The sequence below is a fragment of the Xiphophorus maculatus genome, chromosome 22 (genome assembly GCF_002775205.1).
Source record: "Xiphophorus maculatus strain JP 163 A chromosome 22, X_maculatus-5.0-male, whole genome shotgun sequence".
Lineage (NCBI taxonomy): Eukaryota > Metazoa > Chordata > Actinopteri > Cyprinodontiformes > Poeciliidae > Xiphophorus > Xiphophorus maculatus.
In genome coordinates, this window is record NC_036464.1 from 14554994 (window position 1) to 14573231 (window position 18238).

The 18238-nt window shown below is 39.7% G+C and overlaps 3 protein-coding genes across 5 annotated transcripts in view; 2 read left to right on the forward strand and 1 right to left on the reverse strand.

Annotated features, from left to right (window-relative positions):
* The window catches only part of stox1 (storkhead box 1), a 24273-nt gene extending 18074 nt beyond the window's left edge, over window positions 1-6199 (forward strand). The window contains exons 3-4 of the mRNA XM_005801630.2: window positions 477-3114; window positions 4299-6199. Of these exons, the coding sequence (XP_005801687.1) occupies window positions 477-3114; window positions 4299-4452 (2792 nt within the window). The 3' untranslated portion in view covers window positions 4453-6199. The remainder of the gene's footprint in view (window positions 1-476; window positions 3115-4298) is intronic.
* LOC102231772 (zinc finger protein 883-like) lies at window positions 5880-12056 on the reverse strand. Of its 3 annotated transcripts, none has more exons than XM_005801572.2 (2): window positions 11836-12056; window positions 5880-9391 (listed from the first exon to the last, which is right to left on the reverse strand). In XM_005801572.2, the coding sequence occupies exon 2, from the start codon at window positions 9270-9272 to the stop codon at window positions 7557-7559; it is 1716 nt and encodes a 571-aa protein (XP_005801629.1). In that variant the 5' UTR covers window positions 9273-9391; window positions 11836-12056; the 3' UTR covers window positions 5880-7556. The 3 variants fall into 3 exon arrangements, with proteins under 3 accessions (XP_005801629.1, XP_023183119.1, XP_023183118.1); XM_023327351.1 differs by lacking the exon at window positions 11836-12056 and adding an exon at window positions 11216-11269; XM_023327350.1 differs by lacking the exon at window positions 11836-12056 and adding an exon at window positions 10682-10785.
* A 2311-nt stretch (window positions 12057-14367) lies between these two features.
* Window positions 14368-17692, forward strand: LOC102224413 (tripartite motif-containing protein 16-like). Its single transcript, XM_005801631.3, has 7 exons — window positions 14368-14974; window positions 15078-15173; window positions 15263-15496; window positions 15587-15746; window positions 15836-15958; window positions 16311-16447; window positions 16541-17692. Exons 1-7 carry the CDS (start codon window positions 14576-14578, stop codon window positions 16922-16924), a joined length of 1533 nt encoding a protein of 510 aa, XP_005801688.2. The 5' UTR covers window positions 14368-14575; the 3' UTR covers window positions 16925-17692.
* The last annotated feature ends 546 nt before the right edge of the window (window positions 17693-18238 follow it).

Consider the following 18238-nt stretch of genomic DNA (forward strand, 5'->3'; position numbering starts at 1 on the left):
AACTAGTAAATAGTATATGTGTAATTTAATCTCAACATAAATGCAGCTGTTCTGTGAATAGTGGTTCCTTGAAGCTTTAGCTCAGGGTGGCTGAATACATAAGCGTGCCAAACTCTTTAGGGTTTTTTTTTGTAAAAAATCCAAAAACAATGTGTTATTGTTCTTCCATTTATAAAGTACTACTTTGTGTTTGCTTTCTTCTTTTAAACCCAAGTAAATACATTGATGTATGTCGTTGTTAGGTGACAAAAGTTCAATGAGCATAAATACTTTTGTAAAGACACAATATATAATTTGAAAGTATCAATTTTGGAGGGAACAGTTTTACAGCTGTGTTCCCGTTTTAAAATCACTTAAACAACACATACATGTTAATGTGCTTTTGTTTGATTGTTAGAATCATCTTATGGCTAGATAAAATGTATCCTCTTAGCCACCTGCTGTCTGTCACACTCTTCTGTATTTTTGTATCTTAGGGATAACCATTCCCACTCAGGACATCCTCTATAATGCACTTGGAACTCTGATCAAGGAGCGCAAGATTTACCACACCGGCGAGGGCTACTTCATTGTCACTCCTCAGACATATTTCATCACCAACAACATGGTTCGAGAGAAGAACTGGTGGACCTCTGGTTCAATAGATGACCCTCCTTTGACCCCTCCTGTTACTTACCTTTTGAGCAATGAAGTCTGTGTTGAGGGCACTCAAACAGTCCCTGTCGCCCACTGCAGGTCATGCAGCTGTTTTAGCCCTCATCAAAATTCCCCCAACACCACTGCCGCCACTGAAACGGCCACCGTCCCTCCCTCCACTGTTCCCGACCAGCATTCTGTGTCTGTGTCCATAAGCGAATGCACGGGAAGAAGCCTAAAGTGGCCCCGGGCATCAGATCATAAACCCTCAGTGCAGCATCAGTCCACATCCACAGCTGCTGATTGCCAAGCTAGCGAGATCAGCAAAACAACAGCCACTACAAATGCCACAAATCGTAAAGAAAAGGATAAACCCGTGAGGAAGTTTGGTCTCAGCTTGTTTAGGAGGAATGGAGCTAAAAAGGAGAAGCCAAAGAAGGAGTATGCATCATTTTCAGGTCAGTTCCCTCCGGAGGAGTGGCCTGTAAGAGATGAGGAAGACTTGAACAACTTGCCCCGAGACCTGGAGCATGCCATCATCAAACGCATCAACCCTGAACTGACTGTGGACAACCTGACACGGCACACTGTCTTAATGAAGAAACTGGAGGAGAGAAGGGAAAGGGGAGTGGATAAGATTCTGGATCGAGGTCTGGACAGCGAAGACAAGGGAGTCAACAAGGGAATGTCAACTGACATCCTAACTTATTCCAAACACAGGCATCACCACTTGTCTAAAGCCAATGGAGGGAAAAGATTGCCTCAGAAGGTTTCTCGTAACAAGAGGAGGGTCCACTCATCTAGAGAAAAGCAAAGGGAAAGGGACAAAGACAAGATTAAAAGCAAGGCCCCCATATGTTCTGACATTTATCCAGATGAGGAGGATTTGATTCCAACAAGGCTTAAAGGAGAAATCTCTGCTGATGCTGCAGATCAAGTAGAGGAGCCTGGGAATGTTGAGGGAAAGAGTCTCTACAAGAAACGCATTGATAATCCTTTCCAGACTCATCCAATCAAGGATGCTGAGAACATAGCTCCCACCAACAGGGAGCACAGAAGGCGAGAGGCCAAAGAAGTCAAAGAGGGCAAAACATCTGTGTCTACAAGAAAGGAACGAACTAGTCACCGCTCCAAGTCATGGGACCCTCATCGGGCAAAACTGATGGCAGCAGAAGGAGAGAATGGCCTGAAATTCCCTTCGTCTGAGGACAGATACGACTGTGACCATGAGACAGACTTTGTTGCTGAACATCTGCTCCAGCCAGACAACAAGGTCAGTAGAGAGCTTGGTTTGGAATACAGCTCAGCATATCTACATGGCAGCACGCTCAGGATAGATGACAAAATTCGGCGTCAAGATGAACAAAGCAGCAAGGAGATTTGGGAGAGAGAGGGCAAAAAGGGATATTTTCAAGGTGTCCAACAGTACAAAAATGTACCAGACCAAGGCAAAATAAAAGATGACAGCCTCACTAACATCCAGCAACACTCCAATATGACTACTGTTTGCCCTACCTATCCATATCAGTCTGCAATAAACCCTGCACATAATCCAGATCTGCCATGGCCCAAGCCCTCTTTACAGCGGAAACACTCCCTACGACTTTCCACTCAACAAAGGGATAATATTCCAAAGCCAAAGGATCTCTCTGTGACTATTGAGGATCAGCAGGAGATCCGATCAGCCAGCAGAACCATTAACAGTGGAGATGTTCTGGAACTGACCCCTGACAGTACACCACTAATAGCAAACAGTGAAGGTTTAGTAGAGGATGATTGTAGGCTCTATGAGGCAGCAGATGGACCAGAAGAGGAAGATGCCTGCAGCTCCCTGTGTCTGAACACCGAGGAGATGATTGATGCAGATGATAATTACCGAACTGGTATTGCAAACTATCACCAGCTGGTTTACAATAACCATGAAGCTAAAACCCATCAACATTCCTATTACAAAGTTATGTTTCAACAACCGCAAGCTGCTTGCAAACAAGACTCAACAGACAGCACTTTAACAGATCTAATTACTCCCATGATCCAGAGAGAAGCTTCCCTGTTAGCCACAAGACCAGCAGAGAGCAGCTGGAGACCGCATCATCAAAGAACTAGATCACCAGGGATGTTCTGTGAGCAAAGTCCTGCGAGAGGTCTATTGATCCAGGAGGAGAAGGGATGTGGTCCTATTCTGGATGGAAACTGTTCAGAGGTATGTGAAGCTGCAGACAGCAGCATCTTTGACTACTGCCAGGCTAGCGAGCTCGAATCAGACTCAGAGACTGTCCGAAAATCAGCCGACGAAGGTGAGGGCGAGTCTGCGCACTGGGCTGTGAATGTGCAGGAAGTGCGGCAGGATGGCTTTGATGAGAATAGTGTTCCTCAGACCCACAAAGTCATCCAGAGCGCACCAACTGGGGCCAGAAGAGCAGAGGAAATGGTGGAGAACCAGAGCATCACTGGAGACAGTGGAATAGATTCCCCTCGGTGAGTGCCTGTCTTCATGTTTTTATGTATGTTTTATTAAAAAGTAAAGTAAAATGATTATGTAATTCCTCACAACACCCTTACTTAATAATATAGTGTGAAAGCCATTGAATTCTAAGGCCAGTACATATTGTGTCATATTATCCACATCCCTTGAACTGTTTTACATTTTGTCTTGTTGGAATCACAATTTTGGAAATCAAAGTATACAACAACTTTCAAATTGCTTGCAAATAAAAATCAGACATGTGTGACCTGTGATCCACAACTCACGTGGAAGAATCTGTTGACTGGATAACTTTTAGATGTGCACTCTGTAAATCTGGCCTTTATAGGAGAAACAAAATAGTAATTGTTAAAAGAAAAGCAAAAGAACTCAGCATCATGGTTTGACTCAAACTATGTTGTGGATAGGAAGCATGGAAGAAATTGCTCTGGTCAAATGAAGCTGAAATAAATTTTTTGGCCTACTTGCAAAATTGTATGTGTGGCAGAAAGTTTCCACCTCAATACTCCATAATCATGGTGAAACCATGTTACTAGGTGGTAGCAACAAGCTGCAAAGATCCATAAGCTGAAATTGCTGCAAAAAGGTGGATCTGTACTGACTCAGTATGGCTGAATATTTTAGTATTTATTACAAAAGAAAATCATAAGCCAAATATTTTCCTTTAGTTTTACAAATATGAATTACTTTGTGAGGCTCTGCTCTGTGCCATAATAGACAGAAGTTAGAGATTGTAATGTGACAAAATGTGAAAAATTCCAAGAGGGGTTAAAACTTTCGCAAAATATCGTACCCTTCCAGATGTGCGCCCACACACCACGGCCTGCCTTTCTGAAGTGCCTTTGGCCAATGTAAACACAGAAATGAAGTTTGTTAACCTTGGGGTTGCATGTCTGTGGTTGGCCTTGCTCCCAAAATGTGTTGTACTTTTAAGGTAAATTGCAATAAAGCTGAGCAAACACCTTGTGGCCAATTATAGCATCCAGTGTTTGAACAGCAGGGAGTCATTGCTGATAATTATGTATAATTGCTGTGCAGCACTTAAAAACTCATTTTAAAATCGAAGAGGAAGAAAAGAATTTCTTTCCTGACATTGAACTCTCTGTGCACCTGATCGCACTGGCCATGTGTTGGATGATGTCACATTACCAAAGTGGTATTTTTCTGTTCCTTACAGGACCCGTGTCAGCCTTGCATCGAGTAACACTGTGATCCTCGAAGGTCTCAAGAGACGGGGCTTCCTGCAGAACCTGGAGAAGCTGCATTCAAAGAGCAGCACTATCCGACCACAGAGCTCACTGCTACAGCTAACTCCTGTCATGAACGTATAGCAGATCCTTGGTAAAGCAATGCTGGTCACTCTTCTCAAAAAGGCTTAAATGATATGCTTGCTGTATGCACATGCATAGACGAGGATCTGCACTTTGCTGCCTACCTCCCCATATGGACACCTATGACAACACAGGTGTGTAAAAATGTACAGTGAACACAATAAATGTAAATAGACTTAAATTCTGCTAAGATATATCCAGACTTACTTGTGTATGTGCTGTTATAGTTTGTATTGTATGCAATATAAATGCTTTTGTTTCATTGTCCAATTAGCTCAAATGTGTAGAAAATCACATGTCCTAGTTTTTCAATTTTGTTCTTGAGTTACAAAAATAAAATATATTGTATATTCACCCAGATTTCTTTTGTTTCATGATACATGTATGGACTTTATACACAACTTGGTATTGATCCTTTTAAGAATCTGTCTGAGAACCCCAAAACAAAAGATAATGTTGGGATTATTTTTCTTTTTTTCCCCCCAGTTTGGTGTCATGACATTGTTATTTATTTTTTGTAAAAAAAGATTAAATTAATTTTTTAAATTGCACTACTTTATGTAAATGGATTCCAGAAATAGCTTAACTGGTAAGAGCTTCTTTGCTTATTTTTGTGTGCCATGTCCATTTCACCCATTCCTTCTGCTAATACTGACTTAAAAGCATGATCAGCGTAAAATTTGTATAGGCAGAACATTATTCTGCTTCTTGAGAACTGAGCACCTTCTACAATTAGCAAAACTTTTAATGCCCTTTGAAGATTTTGTTATAATACAAACAACAATCTTGAGTATATGAAGATGAAGGATATGGTATATGTGGAAACAAGACAAGACCACCCACCTAAGCCGACAAGATGAGCAAAGAGCAATAATCAAAGAAACAGAAAAAATTGGCCCACAGTGACTCTGGAGGAGCTGCAGAAATTTACAGCTGGGAGTAACTAAATCTAAAAAAAACGTAGCCTTTATGCAAGAATGGCAAGAAAAATGCTATTGCTGAAGGAATAAAACATGTTGAAAAAGAGTGGGTGAATCTATCCTAAACATACAGTTAATGCTACAACGTAATAGCTTAGCTCCTCTGCTTTGGACTAAATTCAGCCTCCAGCTGTGAAGAAATGTAAACCATTGTGTTGTTTAGTTCATGTAGGAGACATGTTGTTCTTTTTTAGGTCAAAGGTAATTCCCCAAGAGGCTTCACGCCTATTCAATCAGAGCTTTTACTCACCGAAATTAATGCCGTTTATAGTTTTAAGACAAAGCTGTAAGAAACTCAAGACTGTTTGGCATGCTTGACGGTAAACAGCGGCGCCATGTGTTTAAACAGTGTAAGTGCAGGTTCAGTAAATAATTTTTGGTATTTGTGACAATAATGCATAATTATTTTAGTACTACTCCAGACTGCATTAATTCAACACCATGAGAGAGAGTCAACAACCTTTATTTATCCATATATGTGCCACTCAGATGGGGAAGATGTGTTACAGGCTTTACCCTTAATAGTCTATATGGATCTTTTACACCACTTTCTCAATGAGGCCATTGACAAAAAATAAAATAAAAATCAAAACGGGGAATAAAACAATATAGTTGTAACAGTGTAAACACATTGCAATATACATGAAAGCAAAAAAAAAGGTGACAAATTAAAATGTAGGGTAAGTTAATGAGTAAGAACTAAAAAAAAAAAAAAAATCCTGAAAACCCTAACTTCTCAAATAACAGCTGGGCATACATTTCTACATTGCATGCAATAAGGCACCTAACTAACACAAGGAAAAGAACTATGCTACAGTGTGACGCACAACTGTTATCCAAATAAAGATATTGCTCACCAAATGTTCAACTCTCATAAAATTCCGTCTCATTCTCTTTCGTATAACCCAAGCCATATTTAAAAAAATACGTCAGTTTGTAAAAGATATTTTACACAGAACAGTAAATAGAGCGCAATCCATTGGACTTCAGAAAAATCTTGTAAAATGAGATTCTCATGTTTTAGTATACACAACTTTTTTTGTTTTAGATCAAACAACGAAAAGTTTGCAGGTCAACAAGAATATGTGTTACCTATAACTATACACAGGTAATTAGTTTCCAAAGCAATAATGTACATTTGGATCTTAGATGAAGTTGAAACCACACAGTAAATAATTAGGACACGGGTCATTTTGCAATATGCTACCCAGAAGATTTTTATTTTCTAATATGCATTTCCTCACAGCTAGATTGCTTGTCAGAATAGACTGGGGTCTCGACGAGTATTGCTCTCTGTACAGTTTGTGAAGCCGTGCTAAACCAGAGACATACAAAAATCCAATCTCATAAATATACAAGATGGCTCATGTTAACGGAGCCCAACTTTATGGAAAAATTTGCAACATTTTTCTTTTTGTTTTTATATCCAACACTTGAAACAAATTAAAGTAAGAAAAAACAAAACATGGAGAGTGAATCTTGCTATCAAAAATTGTATCGTCTGGAACAGCACACTAGTTAACTATACATACATATAAAAGAAAATCAAGAATTATCTACATTGGATTTTTGATATTTGCTTCATACGAGTTACATCTGGGAGGGAAAAAATATTCAAATGAGGCAACAGTTCCTGTTCAGTTGTATTTGACATTTTTAATAAAGTCGCAGCTGAAAAGCAAATGTGTGCACCTGAAGATACATGAGTGGAACTCTATGAAAAAGATGAGAGGTGTATTTACCCAAAGTTACTATTTTATCTTGTAGATTTTCAAACCACATTTGTTTTTCTTTTAAAAGAGTTCTGGATGTCCTGGAGCGAGTGAGACAGAATCACGAGAAATTCCTTCACTATATTCTATACCATCTTGGAGCTGCACACAAAGAATTGGGTTCAGTTCAGAGTTGCATGTTGCACAGTCTCTCAAGCCGAGTCCCCGCCTTTTGAATAAATCTGAATTATTGTCCATTTATTCTGAGCTGCTCCACTTAACCAGAACTAGATGCTGACATGACCTCTTTGACTGCAGAAGTTGGCCTACCATTTTCTGTGGTGCTGTGATATAGATAGGATTTGGGGAACAGAAACATATGAAAAGTGGTAATGTGGGCTAAGGGCTACCTCTAAGGGTGAGGCCCTGGTCTGTGATCTACATGGATCCTATGATGTCTGGAGAGAGAGGAAGAATGGTTAAAGCCTTTTCCGCAGTGAGAGCACCTGTATGGTTTCTCGACAGACAGGATGAGCTGTTTTGGGAAGGCATTGTTGGAGAAAGCCTTACCAACAGGGATGGCGGTGTACTGCTGCGGTTGTGGTGTTGGTGGCTGTGGTGATTGTGGTTGTGGCTGTAACTGCTGCTGTGTCTGCAGCGGCGACGCGTGCGCCTGCTGCTTCTCCAAATGAACTCTCTGATGCCTCGCAAGAGAGGAGGAGTGATTGAACTTTTTGCCACAGTGACCGCAGGTGTATGTTTTTCCATCCGAGTGGACTCTTTGGTGCCGTGACAGAGAGGAGGAATGATTGAAGCCCTTGTCACAGTGGTGGCACATGTACGGTTTCTCTCCTTCCTGGAGTACTCTTTGCTTTGGAGGCGAGACGAAAGTGATGGGTTTCCCTGGCTGAGGTGGAGAAAACACCGGGTTCTGCAGGTGGGTCTTATTATGGCGAGACAGGGATGAGGAATGGTTGAAGCCCTTGTTGCAATGTCTGCAGGTGTAGGGCTTCCCCCCAGCGTGAACTTGCTGATGCTTCTTCAGGTGACGCTTGCGGACAAAACTCTTCCTGCACATGTTGCATTTGTACGGCTTTTCACTTGAGTGAATCCTCTGGTGCTCTCTCAGAGTTGCAGCGGCCGCAAAACACTTTCCACACTGTGCACACCGATGGGGTTTGTCTCCAAGCACGACTGCTGTGTGGGTCTTTTGATGCTGCTTCAGGTTGGAAGTCGTAGCAAAGCCTTTGCCACACTGGCCACAGGTGTATGGCTTTTCGCGCGCATGGACCTCCTGGTGCTTCTTTAAATGCCTCCTACGGACGAAGCTCTTCCTGCACTGTGTGCACTTGTACGGTTTGTCTTCAGAATGCATCTTCATGTGTTCCCTCAGCGTTATGGCAGCTGCAAAGCTCTTGCCACATTCTGTGCATCTGTGGGGCTTGTCTGGCAAATGAATCATCTGATGAGACTTAAGGCTGTAGGCATCAATAACATCTTTACCGATCAGGTCGACTCCCGGGGGAACGTACGGCTTTTCTTTCATGTGAATTTTCATGTGCTGCTTGAGACTGGCTTCTACAGCAAAACTCTCCCCACAGTGGATACAGATATACGGGTTGAGGTCCTTGTGGATCTCAAAGTGTTGGTGAAGATCAGCTATGCTGCCAAAGATCTCCCCGCATTCGTTGCACTGTAGGCCATGAGCTTCATGTATGATTACGCCATTCTCAGATTCCACTGTCAACTCGCCGCCATGATCAGACTCCATTTTCACCACATGCTCACCTTCTGTCTTGAGCAGCACCTCTCCCAGTAAAGTCTCGCCCGTTTCTGTCTTGATTTCTGCTGCTGTGAAACAGTGCATGTCAGCATGCTCCACCTTGATATAGTCATGGTCTGTCTCAGCAACGATCGCATCCACACATGTGACAGCCCCAAGTTCTCCCCCGAGTCCTTGGATCTTTAAGTCTGAGCCGTGGATCTCCAACTCCAATCCACGCTTTTCCTCCGTCATGATCTCCGTTTCGGCTCCATAGTGAAGGTCGACATGGCTATGGGCTATGACACACTCCGACCCAAGTGTGTCAAGCCCTGGCGTGTCACATTCAGTCTCTGACTCGGCCATAAGAACACACTCCAGCCCCACGGCGTCCGTTTTTCTGCCGGATGATGACCAAAGAGGGAATCGGGGTTATATGTTGGGGGTTTTTCTGCCTGCGCCGGTGTTCTTGTCAGTGAGCTGACCTGTAAAAAAAGAAGAGAAAAAATTCATTGACAAAGAAAATAGTGAAGACATTATTCAACAAATGTTACAAAACAGTGTTTACTCACAAATAAGTTATCATAGGATCTTTTTGTTGCTTACCAATCATTCACTTATTGACCAATTTAGTATCAATTAGGTCAGTCCAATTTTGGAAATAGCATCACATTTACTTTATTATTTTAATTTGTTTTTACTACTTAGTGACAGTAAAGGCTACTGTGTTTTATATCTGTTGTGAGTTTAATGAATAATAAAGCTGAACTGAAATTATGCCATATATTACTGGAAAGCTGTTTAAATACATAGCTCCAAATATATTGTAGCCCACCAAATATTGCATTGAAGCAGCCCTTTGCGATACTGCGCACACTCATACTGTGATTTAATAGACTGTGCAGCTTTACTACTAACTGAATGCAATTAATGCAGATGGCAAAATGTATTTAATTTGATTAACAGTACAGATAAACTTGCATCCAAACTTAATGGATTGCAACAAATATTTTGTACTCCAAACTGTTTTAACACAGCCATATTGTAAATTTAGCAGCAAGTTGAACATCAACAGTGATGTGAGACTTTACAAACTTAAAGATTTATGAAAATCTGAAAGATATCTCATCTTTTACCAAAGAGTCAAAGAAACACACCCCCATTCTCTTTAGTTTCACTGATACTTAAACCACTGTGTAAACTATTGAGATATCAAAACAGCAACAAAATATCCACAAAACCACAACAACTATAGTTTGTAGGAACTAAAGCCGTGTGCTATTAAATCTTAATTTAAAAAACTGTGCGCTTAGGGTAATATACTTAACCTATTTAAGGCAATAACTCATGCCTGAGCAAACCAGGTGATGCATTTGCTGGCTACATTAGCGTACATGCTTCGCTTCATTAGCTATACTCCAGTGATGTTTAAACAAAAGTAAACCACGCAGCTTCTTATTCGGTGTTAATACCCAATTTCTCCCTCAGATTTGCTTTATGGCTCGCCCTTATTTGGATATACGAGTAACCATCTGAACATTTAAACAACGGGCTTTTTGTTATTAAACATTTAGGTTGTTAGCCTTTCAACAACGGCTACAAATGGCCTCCATAGCCGCTAGTTAGCTGGCTATGGAGGACGGGCGACTGGTTACCGACAAAACAGCATTGTGTTAGCTGCTAGTGCGTTCGCATTTTAGCCAGCTAACTAGCTGGAAGATGGTCACATACGCGAGTACTGTATTTTCAGGGCTTCAAAGACGACAAATACTTACAGTAAAACAGGCGGCCAGACCCAATTTATAAGCGCACCTTAGGACGACGGAACGACGCGGAAATTCTCCCAGTGCGATTATTACCAGGCCATCTTGTTGTGCCACACCAGCACTTCCAGCTAGTCTAAGATGGCTGCCGCTGGCTAACGTTATCCGCCTTAGCTTCCGTCATACACAATATATCTAAACAGGGTGGGCAACAATCATTAAAGGGAGCAAATATAGTTGAAGAACTCGAATAGATGATCCTAAATAATCATTGGACATTGAAGTTACGACATTGTGTTGGCTTTTAACCTAACTAAAAGTGTATTTAGCACGCTAAGACTCGCCTATAAATCCAAGCAGAAGCTGGTTAGCTGAAACAAAGATGGCTAACTGAAGAAGGACGCTGCTGTGCGAAAAGCCCGGGAAAGGGCGACTTATAGTCACAAAAGACAAGAAACCTGCAGAGCAGATGAGGCTAAAATAACTTCCTCAAGTTAACGAGAACCAAACGGTTTGTAAAACGATGCCTGCGTGAACCAGACTGACCTGATACCGAGTGTTTCACTGCGGCAGCAGCAGAACAACCACACTTCAATGGCGGCCTTGATTGCGTTAGCAGCTACCAAGCATGCATGTCGCGGCTACATAGCCATGATGCAGAGCTAAAAACTCAGCTAATCCAGTTAGTTACCAAAGCTAAAGTATCCATATACATGCAGATTGATATAATTTCACATCGCAAAACACTGGCGAATAAGCTTTACTAAACACTAATCCGTGCATTTAAAACTACATTGTGTAGAGACAAAAGTAGAGTAGTTCATACATAAATACAGATTATAGACTACAGACGAATAGATTTAAAGATAATATAGTTCCTTAAAGCTATGAGTTCCTGTGTTGGTATGCTTTTAGGGCACTGCTGTTACGATTATCGCGGGTCAAGGCCTGTATTTTTCCATCAGAGTTGTAAACTGCTGGTCAGCTATTACCACCCCATACACACAATATTTAAAAAGATAGTAGAGGATTATATCTACCGGAACACACTCGCCCACCTATAGAGACAGTATGTCTGAGAATGGATTGCATTTAAAGGATGAAGTGTTCCCCGGGATTAACATCCTATAGAGTTAGTATACAAAACCTTGCATGCACACACCCACCTTTCTGTCCTTTTACTTTGTGGTTGTTGCAGAGAGCGAAGCAGGAGAATCGCTTGAGGATTTTACACGCTGGTTCTGATGGGAGCTTTGCAAGTTTTTCAGTGAGCCTCGTCACACTGCTCTGCTCTGTGTGTCTTCGTTTCCTCTCACTGCCTGTGTGTACAGCTGGCGCCACAGCTCATCTGGCGCCAACGTTGGACCTCCGACGCACTTTAGCGAAAGCAACTATTGTCATTTCATATCTGCACACACACCATCGTCACCCCCTACAGGCTGGGAGTTAAAAATGCAGGAGATTCAAAAAGTAAATTCAAAGTGCTATTAATTATTCTGTTGGGGAAGAGTAAACCTTTCATTTCTGCCAAAATATTTCCGATGAAACGGTATGGGGTTTTTTAAATTTAGCTGGGCGTTTAATTAAAGCTGGCTATGTATGGACTAAGTAAATAACTTATTAAGGAGGCCAACATGTACTGTAGGTTTGCAGTAAAGGTGATTAATTCCGTAGATTTGCTTTGAAATTGTGCTAAATCTCATCACTAAAATGTCACTAAGCATGTATAGAACATCTTGTACAGACAGACTCCATCGGAATATATGTCGAGATGGAACATCCACTAATCGGAGGTTTACATTAGCTCATCATTGCTGAGAATGTTGCTTTCCAGTGAGACTTTTAATACGTCTTCTGTAACCTTGTTTTTCTTTCAGGGTGAGCTGAAACATTATATCATTTCAGTTGTTTTAAAAAAACAACAGTTGGGTGCTCATGGTTGAATTAGTTGTATTTTGTCACTTATTCACAAGGGGTAAAAAATCAACATATTATAGTCCCATATTATTATAGTCAACATATTATAAAATCACTCCAGAGGCTTATTGACCTGCTTTATTCATTCTAAAGCCAGTTTTAATGTGCATTAGGAATTATTAATCTTTTGGAAAACCCAATGTGTGCAAGTTTGAGCCATATTTCTGTTTATCTTAAGATAAATTGAAGATTTATCCCACCAGTACCATTAGCAGTAAAATACACCCTGGGCATGTTGCTACAACCACTATGTTTGACAGATTATGGACTCTTCCCAGTTTTGAAGTTTATTCTTTGAGTTTGAAAGTTTTGAAAGTTTACTGCAAACTTTCAAATGTTTGAAGTAAACTATCTCTTGTTTGGTTTGGTGCCATCTCATTCTATGCTGATGTTCATGACTTCATTGCTATCAGTGACGCCGTTATTCCAGCATCCTACCATTTATGACTGATTTAATCCTTAGTGGTTCATCATTTACCATTTAGCATCCATGCCTATCTTTGTTCATCTTAGGGGAACAGGATCAGATGGTTGACATTTTAACACTAATGTTAAAGAGTCAGCACTTTGATGATTCCCAAAAATATCGTGCCAGAAGGTTGTTGATAAATATAAATGCATATTAATTCAGCTTTATCTGAATTAGTAAATTTGGATAATTTGTTATCTGAATTTATTATCTGAGCTTGTCTTTGTCATTTTTACCCTTTGTGGGTTAAATAAAATCCACAAAAAATCCATACCTGTGCATTCAATTATTCCTTTTAATATTACTGACAGTGATATCTTGCATTATTATTTCCCCCTGAAAAGAATGGCTGTTCAAATGCATCACTAAATGCCAGAATTTACATTCTTACTTAAATGAGTGCAAGTCTAAAACTATTGACTGATGTATTTGAGACATGACAGGATTTGTTAGAAGTGTGGTTTACTAATATATGTTGTATCTGTTGTGATATTTACAAGAAGAATGTCACTAAAGCAATATGAACAACAGATAAATGAACAAATAATTAAAAATTTCAAGAAAAACTGTTCAAAGTAAAGAGACAAAGGATGTGTTTTAGCAACTAAGAGATTTTCATTTTGTTTAAAATTTCCATTTAGGTGTTTTCTTGTGTCTTAAGTACTATTGGTCATTTAATCAATTATTTTATATGACTGTTGTTTTATTAGCATGTAGAGTAGCTTTTTAGCCCTTTTCATTGAACAGTGGTGTCAATCTTAAATACAAAAACATTATTATTAGGTTTTTAGAAAATAGTTTGATTTGCTTTTTTTGTCTTTTTAATGTGAATCATATATTTAATACATTTCGGAATATAACGTTATTGCAATTTTTTGCTTTCCCATTCTAACACATGGATACAGCTTATTTCATTCTTTTTAGGTCAGTTCGTTATAACAGAGGAATATGAAGTTGTCAATTTCTGCCACTAGATGGTGCTCCTTCCCCAGTGCCATTTTTTTTTATAGCAATTGATCAGGTTTTGTAGGTCTTATGTAAAAATAAGTTTTTGAAGAATAAAGTGGTAACGTACTAACCTGCTTTTTTAGCTACTAAATAAGACGTATTGTTACCACTAATTTCAAAATGTTATTTTTTTTCCTGACCTTTGTGCCAGTTTCATCCTATTAAGTGGATTTTACAACTATCATTGGTCAAACCTGTAATACTGGTTTTACTGGGAGAGTAGTCCACATAGCAAACATTCTGTCACACAAAGCGTCACTCTCTCAGTTTCACCCAAACAGTTCACTTCGGGAGTTGATCCTGTTTATTTGTAGTCTTTTTCTTTAGCCATCAACCTAAGCAGATTCATTAAAAGGCTGTCACACTGCTCTCAAGCTGATTTCCTAGATTCCTGGATTTTATTTTTGGTGTCTTATCTGCTGGATTTATTTTTCTCATCTTTGGAAAAGAAAATGTCTCACTCAGACAGCCTGGACTTGGACAGATATACCAATTTGGACAAGTCTCGCCGGTCAACCAGTCGAAACCAGACCAGGCAGAGGACCAAGGATGGGGAGGTCCTCTGTGACTTCTGCACTACGAGGAAGCAAAAAGCCGAGAAGTCCTGTCTGGTTTGCCTGGCATCGTATTGTGGGGAACATGTGCAGTCGCACTATGACTACCCCACCCTGATGAAGCACAAACTGGTCAAAGCCACGGGTCAGATGAGAGAGAAGGTATGTGCCCAGCACGACAAGCTGCTGGAGGCCTTTTGTCGCACTGATCAGACATCAGTCTGTGTCTTGTGCATGATGGATGAACACAAACACCATGACATCGTCCCGGCTGGAACTGAGAGGACTGAGAAACAAGTGAGCATTGAACAGAACTCATTCTGCACTTTGAACTCAGAAAATATGTGTGTTGATATTAGCCTTTGAGTATTTAAACTTCCTTTTCCTTGATTTTTTGTAGAAACAACTTGGTACCACTCTGCACAAGTCTCAACAGAGGATTGATCAAAGGATTAAAAAATGGCAGGATCTAAGACAAGCAGTTGAATCAGTGAAAGTAAGTAGAGGACATCCCAGTTATATTACAGAAAGGTTTTCTGTTCTGAAATGTAATTCTTTTCTAATCATTGACATGTATCTCAACAGCACTCTGCTCAAACAGTTCTTGAGGAAAATGAACGGATCTTCACTGAGCTTCTGAATTCTATAGAGAGGAAGTACAATGAAGTCAAAGAGATGGTCCTCTCCCATGAAAGAACCACTGTGACCCAGGGGGAGCTACTCCTGGACCGCTTGGAGGAGGAGATAACTCTGCTAAAGAAGAGACACAACAACCTGGAGAAGCTCTCCCGCACCGATGATCACATTCATTTTCTGCAGGTGAGGATGATCTGCCTAATGTAACACTATGACTTTAGGGCTCTGAGTGGTCTATATGCTCATTTATGGGGATGTTTTTATGTTTACTAGAGCTGGCAGTCTCTATCGGGCCCCTCCGGGTATGAAGACCTAAACAACATCAATGTTGTTCCCAATTATTCATTTGATCCTGCCAAGAGAGCCATTGCGGCATTGAAATTGCAAGTGGAAGAAGTCAGCAAGACAGAAATGATGAAAATCTCTGGAGCAGGTAAACATAACTGTCTATATTTCCTCTCCAAATACACCCAACACCAAGCAGTTTGATGAATCCCCTGTTTTTTTTCTTAACTTTCATAGTAAAGGAAGTGTACATCACCCAAGACGCAAAGGAAGATGAATTAAAGCCAAGAAGAGAATCAATTGTGAGCATTGATGGAAGGATTGTAGAAGAGCCAAGGACAAGAGAAGATTTCTTGAAATGTAAGTAGCATGATATTCTGGGAATAAAACTATACACTTTGTCTGACCTGGTCTCATTGTTAATAACTACGCCTTCACTTGACAAAAGGGTGAGTCCACAAAGTAAAATGACTGAAACTTGAATAAAGGCATTCAGCTTGCTCAACCGGTTTATCCGTCGGTTAAAAGTCTTACTTACAATTCTGATTTAGTGAAGCAAGCACAGGTGTAACTGCTTTTGTTACAACCTTATGTAAACATATACCACACTACACCCAGTTACACTCTAGTGCTCGATCATGATAAATCCGATGAGAAATTTTAAAAGCCACCGTCAAGGAAGCAAATTATTTAAAAAAAAATTCCATTTCAGATTCTCACCAGTTGACTCTGGATGTCAACACAGTCCACCGAAACCTTCACCTCTCAGAAGGAAACAGAACAGCAACAATGAAGAGTGACCCTAAACACTACCCTGATCACCCAGATCGATTTGACCACTGGCAACAGGTGGGGATTTACAGCTTGAATCATGTTTTATTTCATTGTTATTCTTTATGTTGCTTTTGGTTTTTGATCACGTTGGTCTTTCCATATGTTTAGGTGCTGTGCAGAGAAAGTGTGTATGGATCTCGTTTTTACTGGGAAGTGGACTGGCGAGGAACAGAGATAGACATGGCTGTTACCTACAAGGGAATCCGGAGAAAAGGAAACAGCAATGACTGCAGCCTTGGCTGGAATGAAAAGTCGTGGAGTTTGTACTGCTCTGAGTCCAAGTTCACCTTTGTGCACAACAACAGAAGCAAAGATCTGTCTGCCCCTGTGTCATCCCGCATTGGCGTCTACTTGGACCACGGGAAGGGAATACTTGCATATTACAGTGTTTCTGATGGCATGCGCCTTCTGCACAAAATTCAGACTTCATTTGTGGAGCCTCTGTACCCTGCTTTTAGCGTGTGGGGCTTTGGCTCCTCTATAAGGCTGTAGGAGAAGCGCAACGGGATCAGATCTTTTGAATCACAGACTATTAATATTCTCAATATTTATGGGAAAGATGAGATAAATTGCATTTGGGTTCTATTTTACCGTGTTTGTTTACTTACATATGAGTTGCAGATAGAAAAAGATTTCATTTTATGTGTATATATTTTTCATAATTAGGAGTTAAAATGTAAAAACATTCTTTCATTTCTTTTACCAAATCTTCTGATTTACATTGTTTGTTTAAAGTGGTTCAATTATGGCAGAAATGAGCATAAACAAAACTGATGGAAATGTTTTATTTCTGTTGCATTAAATAGCTGAAGGTTTGAGGAGAGATTTCACACATTATAGCTAATTGTTAAGTTGCAACCATGCAGCACCGTAATATGTTTCATACATTTCTTTCTGTGAGTTGCTTGAGTTTTCTTTGATATATCTCAGAGGATTTTTTCTTTTTTTAACAGCATTTATTGTACGTAAAAATCTTTCAAGTCGTTTCTTAAGAAAATCATGATATTTATATATATATATATAAAGTGGAAACAAATGTACTTCTCTTGCCAAGACTAAAAAGTCAAAATCAAGCAAATACATAAAACATCACATTCTGGTTATTGTTGCACTTTTTTGGGATTGTTTAGGGTTATAAAAAACTATTAACTAAGAAATTGACACTAATCATCCTAACATGGTAATAAAGGGAACATTATATCTAGAGCTATTGTGTATTTGCATTGTATTATGTTATTAATTTGAAATAAAATATTTAAAAAGACAAAAAATTTTCTCACTGTCTGACATCAAATCATAATGAACTTTATCTCTTTTAGGACAGTTAGGTGAACCAAAATTATTTCTCTTTGCAAAATGCCAAAAAATTAAGAAAGCATTTTTCAAAAAAATAAAAAAATTCTTAGTAATTTTCTTAAATTACTAAGAAATTTTGTAATTTCTTACTAATTTACTATATTGAAGTTTACATGTAGTTCCTTATTATTAACGGAATTACCTTTTCTAGTGTATGGTCAGCAATCTGAATATCATCTCACAAGGTTCCCAATTTTGGCCCTTTTCTCCTGAGAATTGATGTGTCTGAATCAAGTTTGAAGAAATAATCATGCACATCTTTTCAACTGTGCTCATACATTTTCCAAAGGATGAAGCTTAAGATTTTGTGATGACTGCTTCAAAACATTAACTTTGTTGTTCCCAAAACCCCCAAAGAAACAGAGAAAATTAGGCTGTATGGTTGAAGTAATTTTCTATTTGGATGACCCATTTGTTTTTACCTTCTGACTGGTGTTTTCAATTGTTGCT

What these genes read in the sequence shown, in the direction of transcription:
- LOC102224413 (XM_005801631.3), top strand. Translation starts at nt 14,576, where the DNA reads ATGTCTCACTCAGACAGCCTGGACTTGGACAGATATACCAATTTGGAC. An exon ending in CTGAGAGGACTGAGAAACAA is followed by an intron (nt 14,975 to 15,077) that starts GTGAGCATTGAA and finishes GATTTTTTGTAG; the next exon opens with AAACAACTTGGTACCACTCT. An exon ending in AAGCAGTTGAATCAGTGAAA is followed by an intron (nt 15,174 to 15,262) that starts GTAAGTAGAGGA and finishes GTATCTCAACAG; the next exon opens with CACTCTGCTCAAACAGTTCT.
- LOC102231772 (XM_005801572.2), bottom strand. Translation starts at nt 9,272, where the DNA reads ATGGCCGAGTCAGAGACTGAATGTGACACGCCAGGGCTTGACACACTT.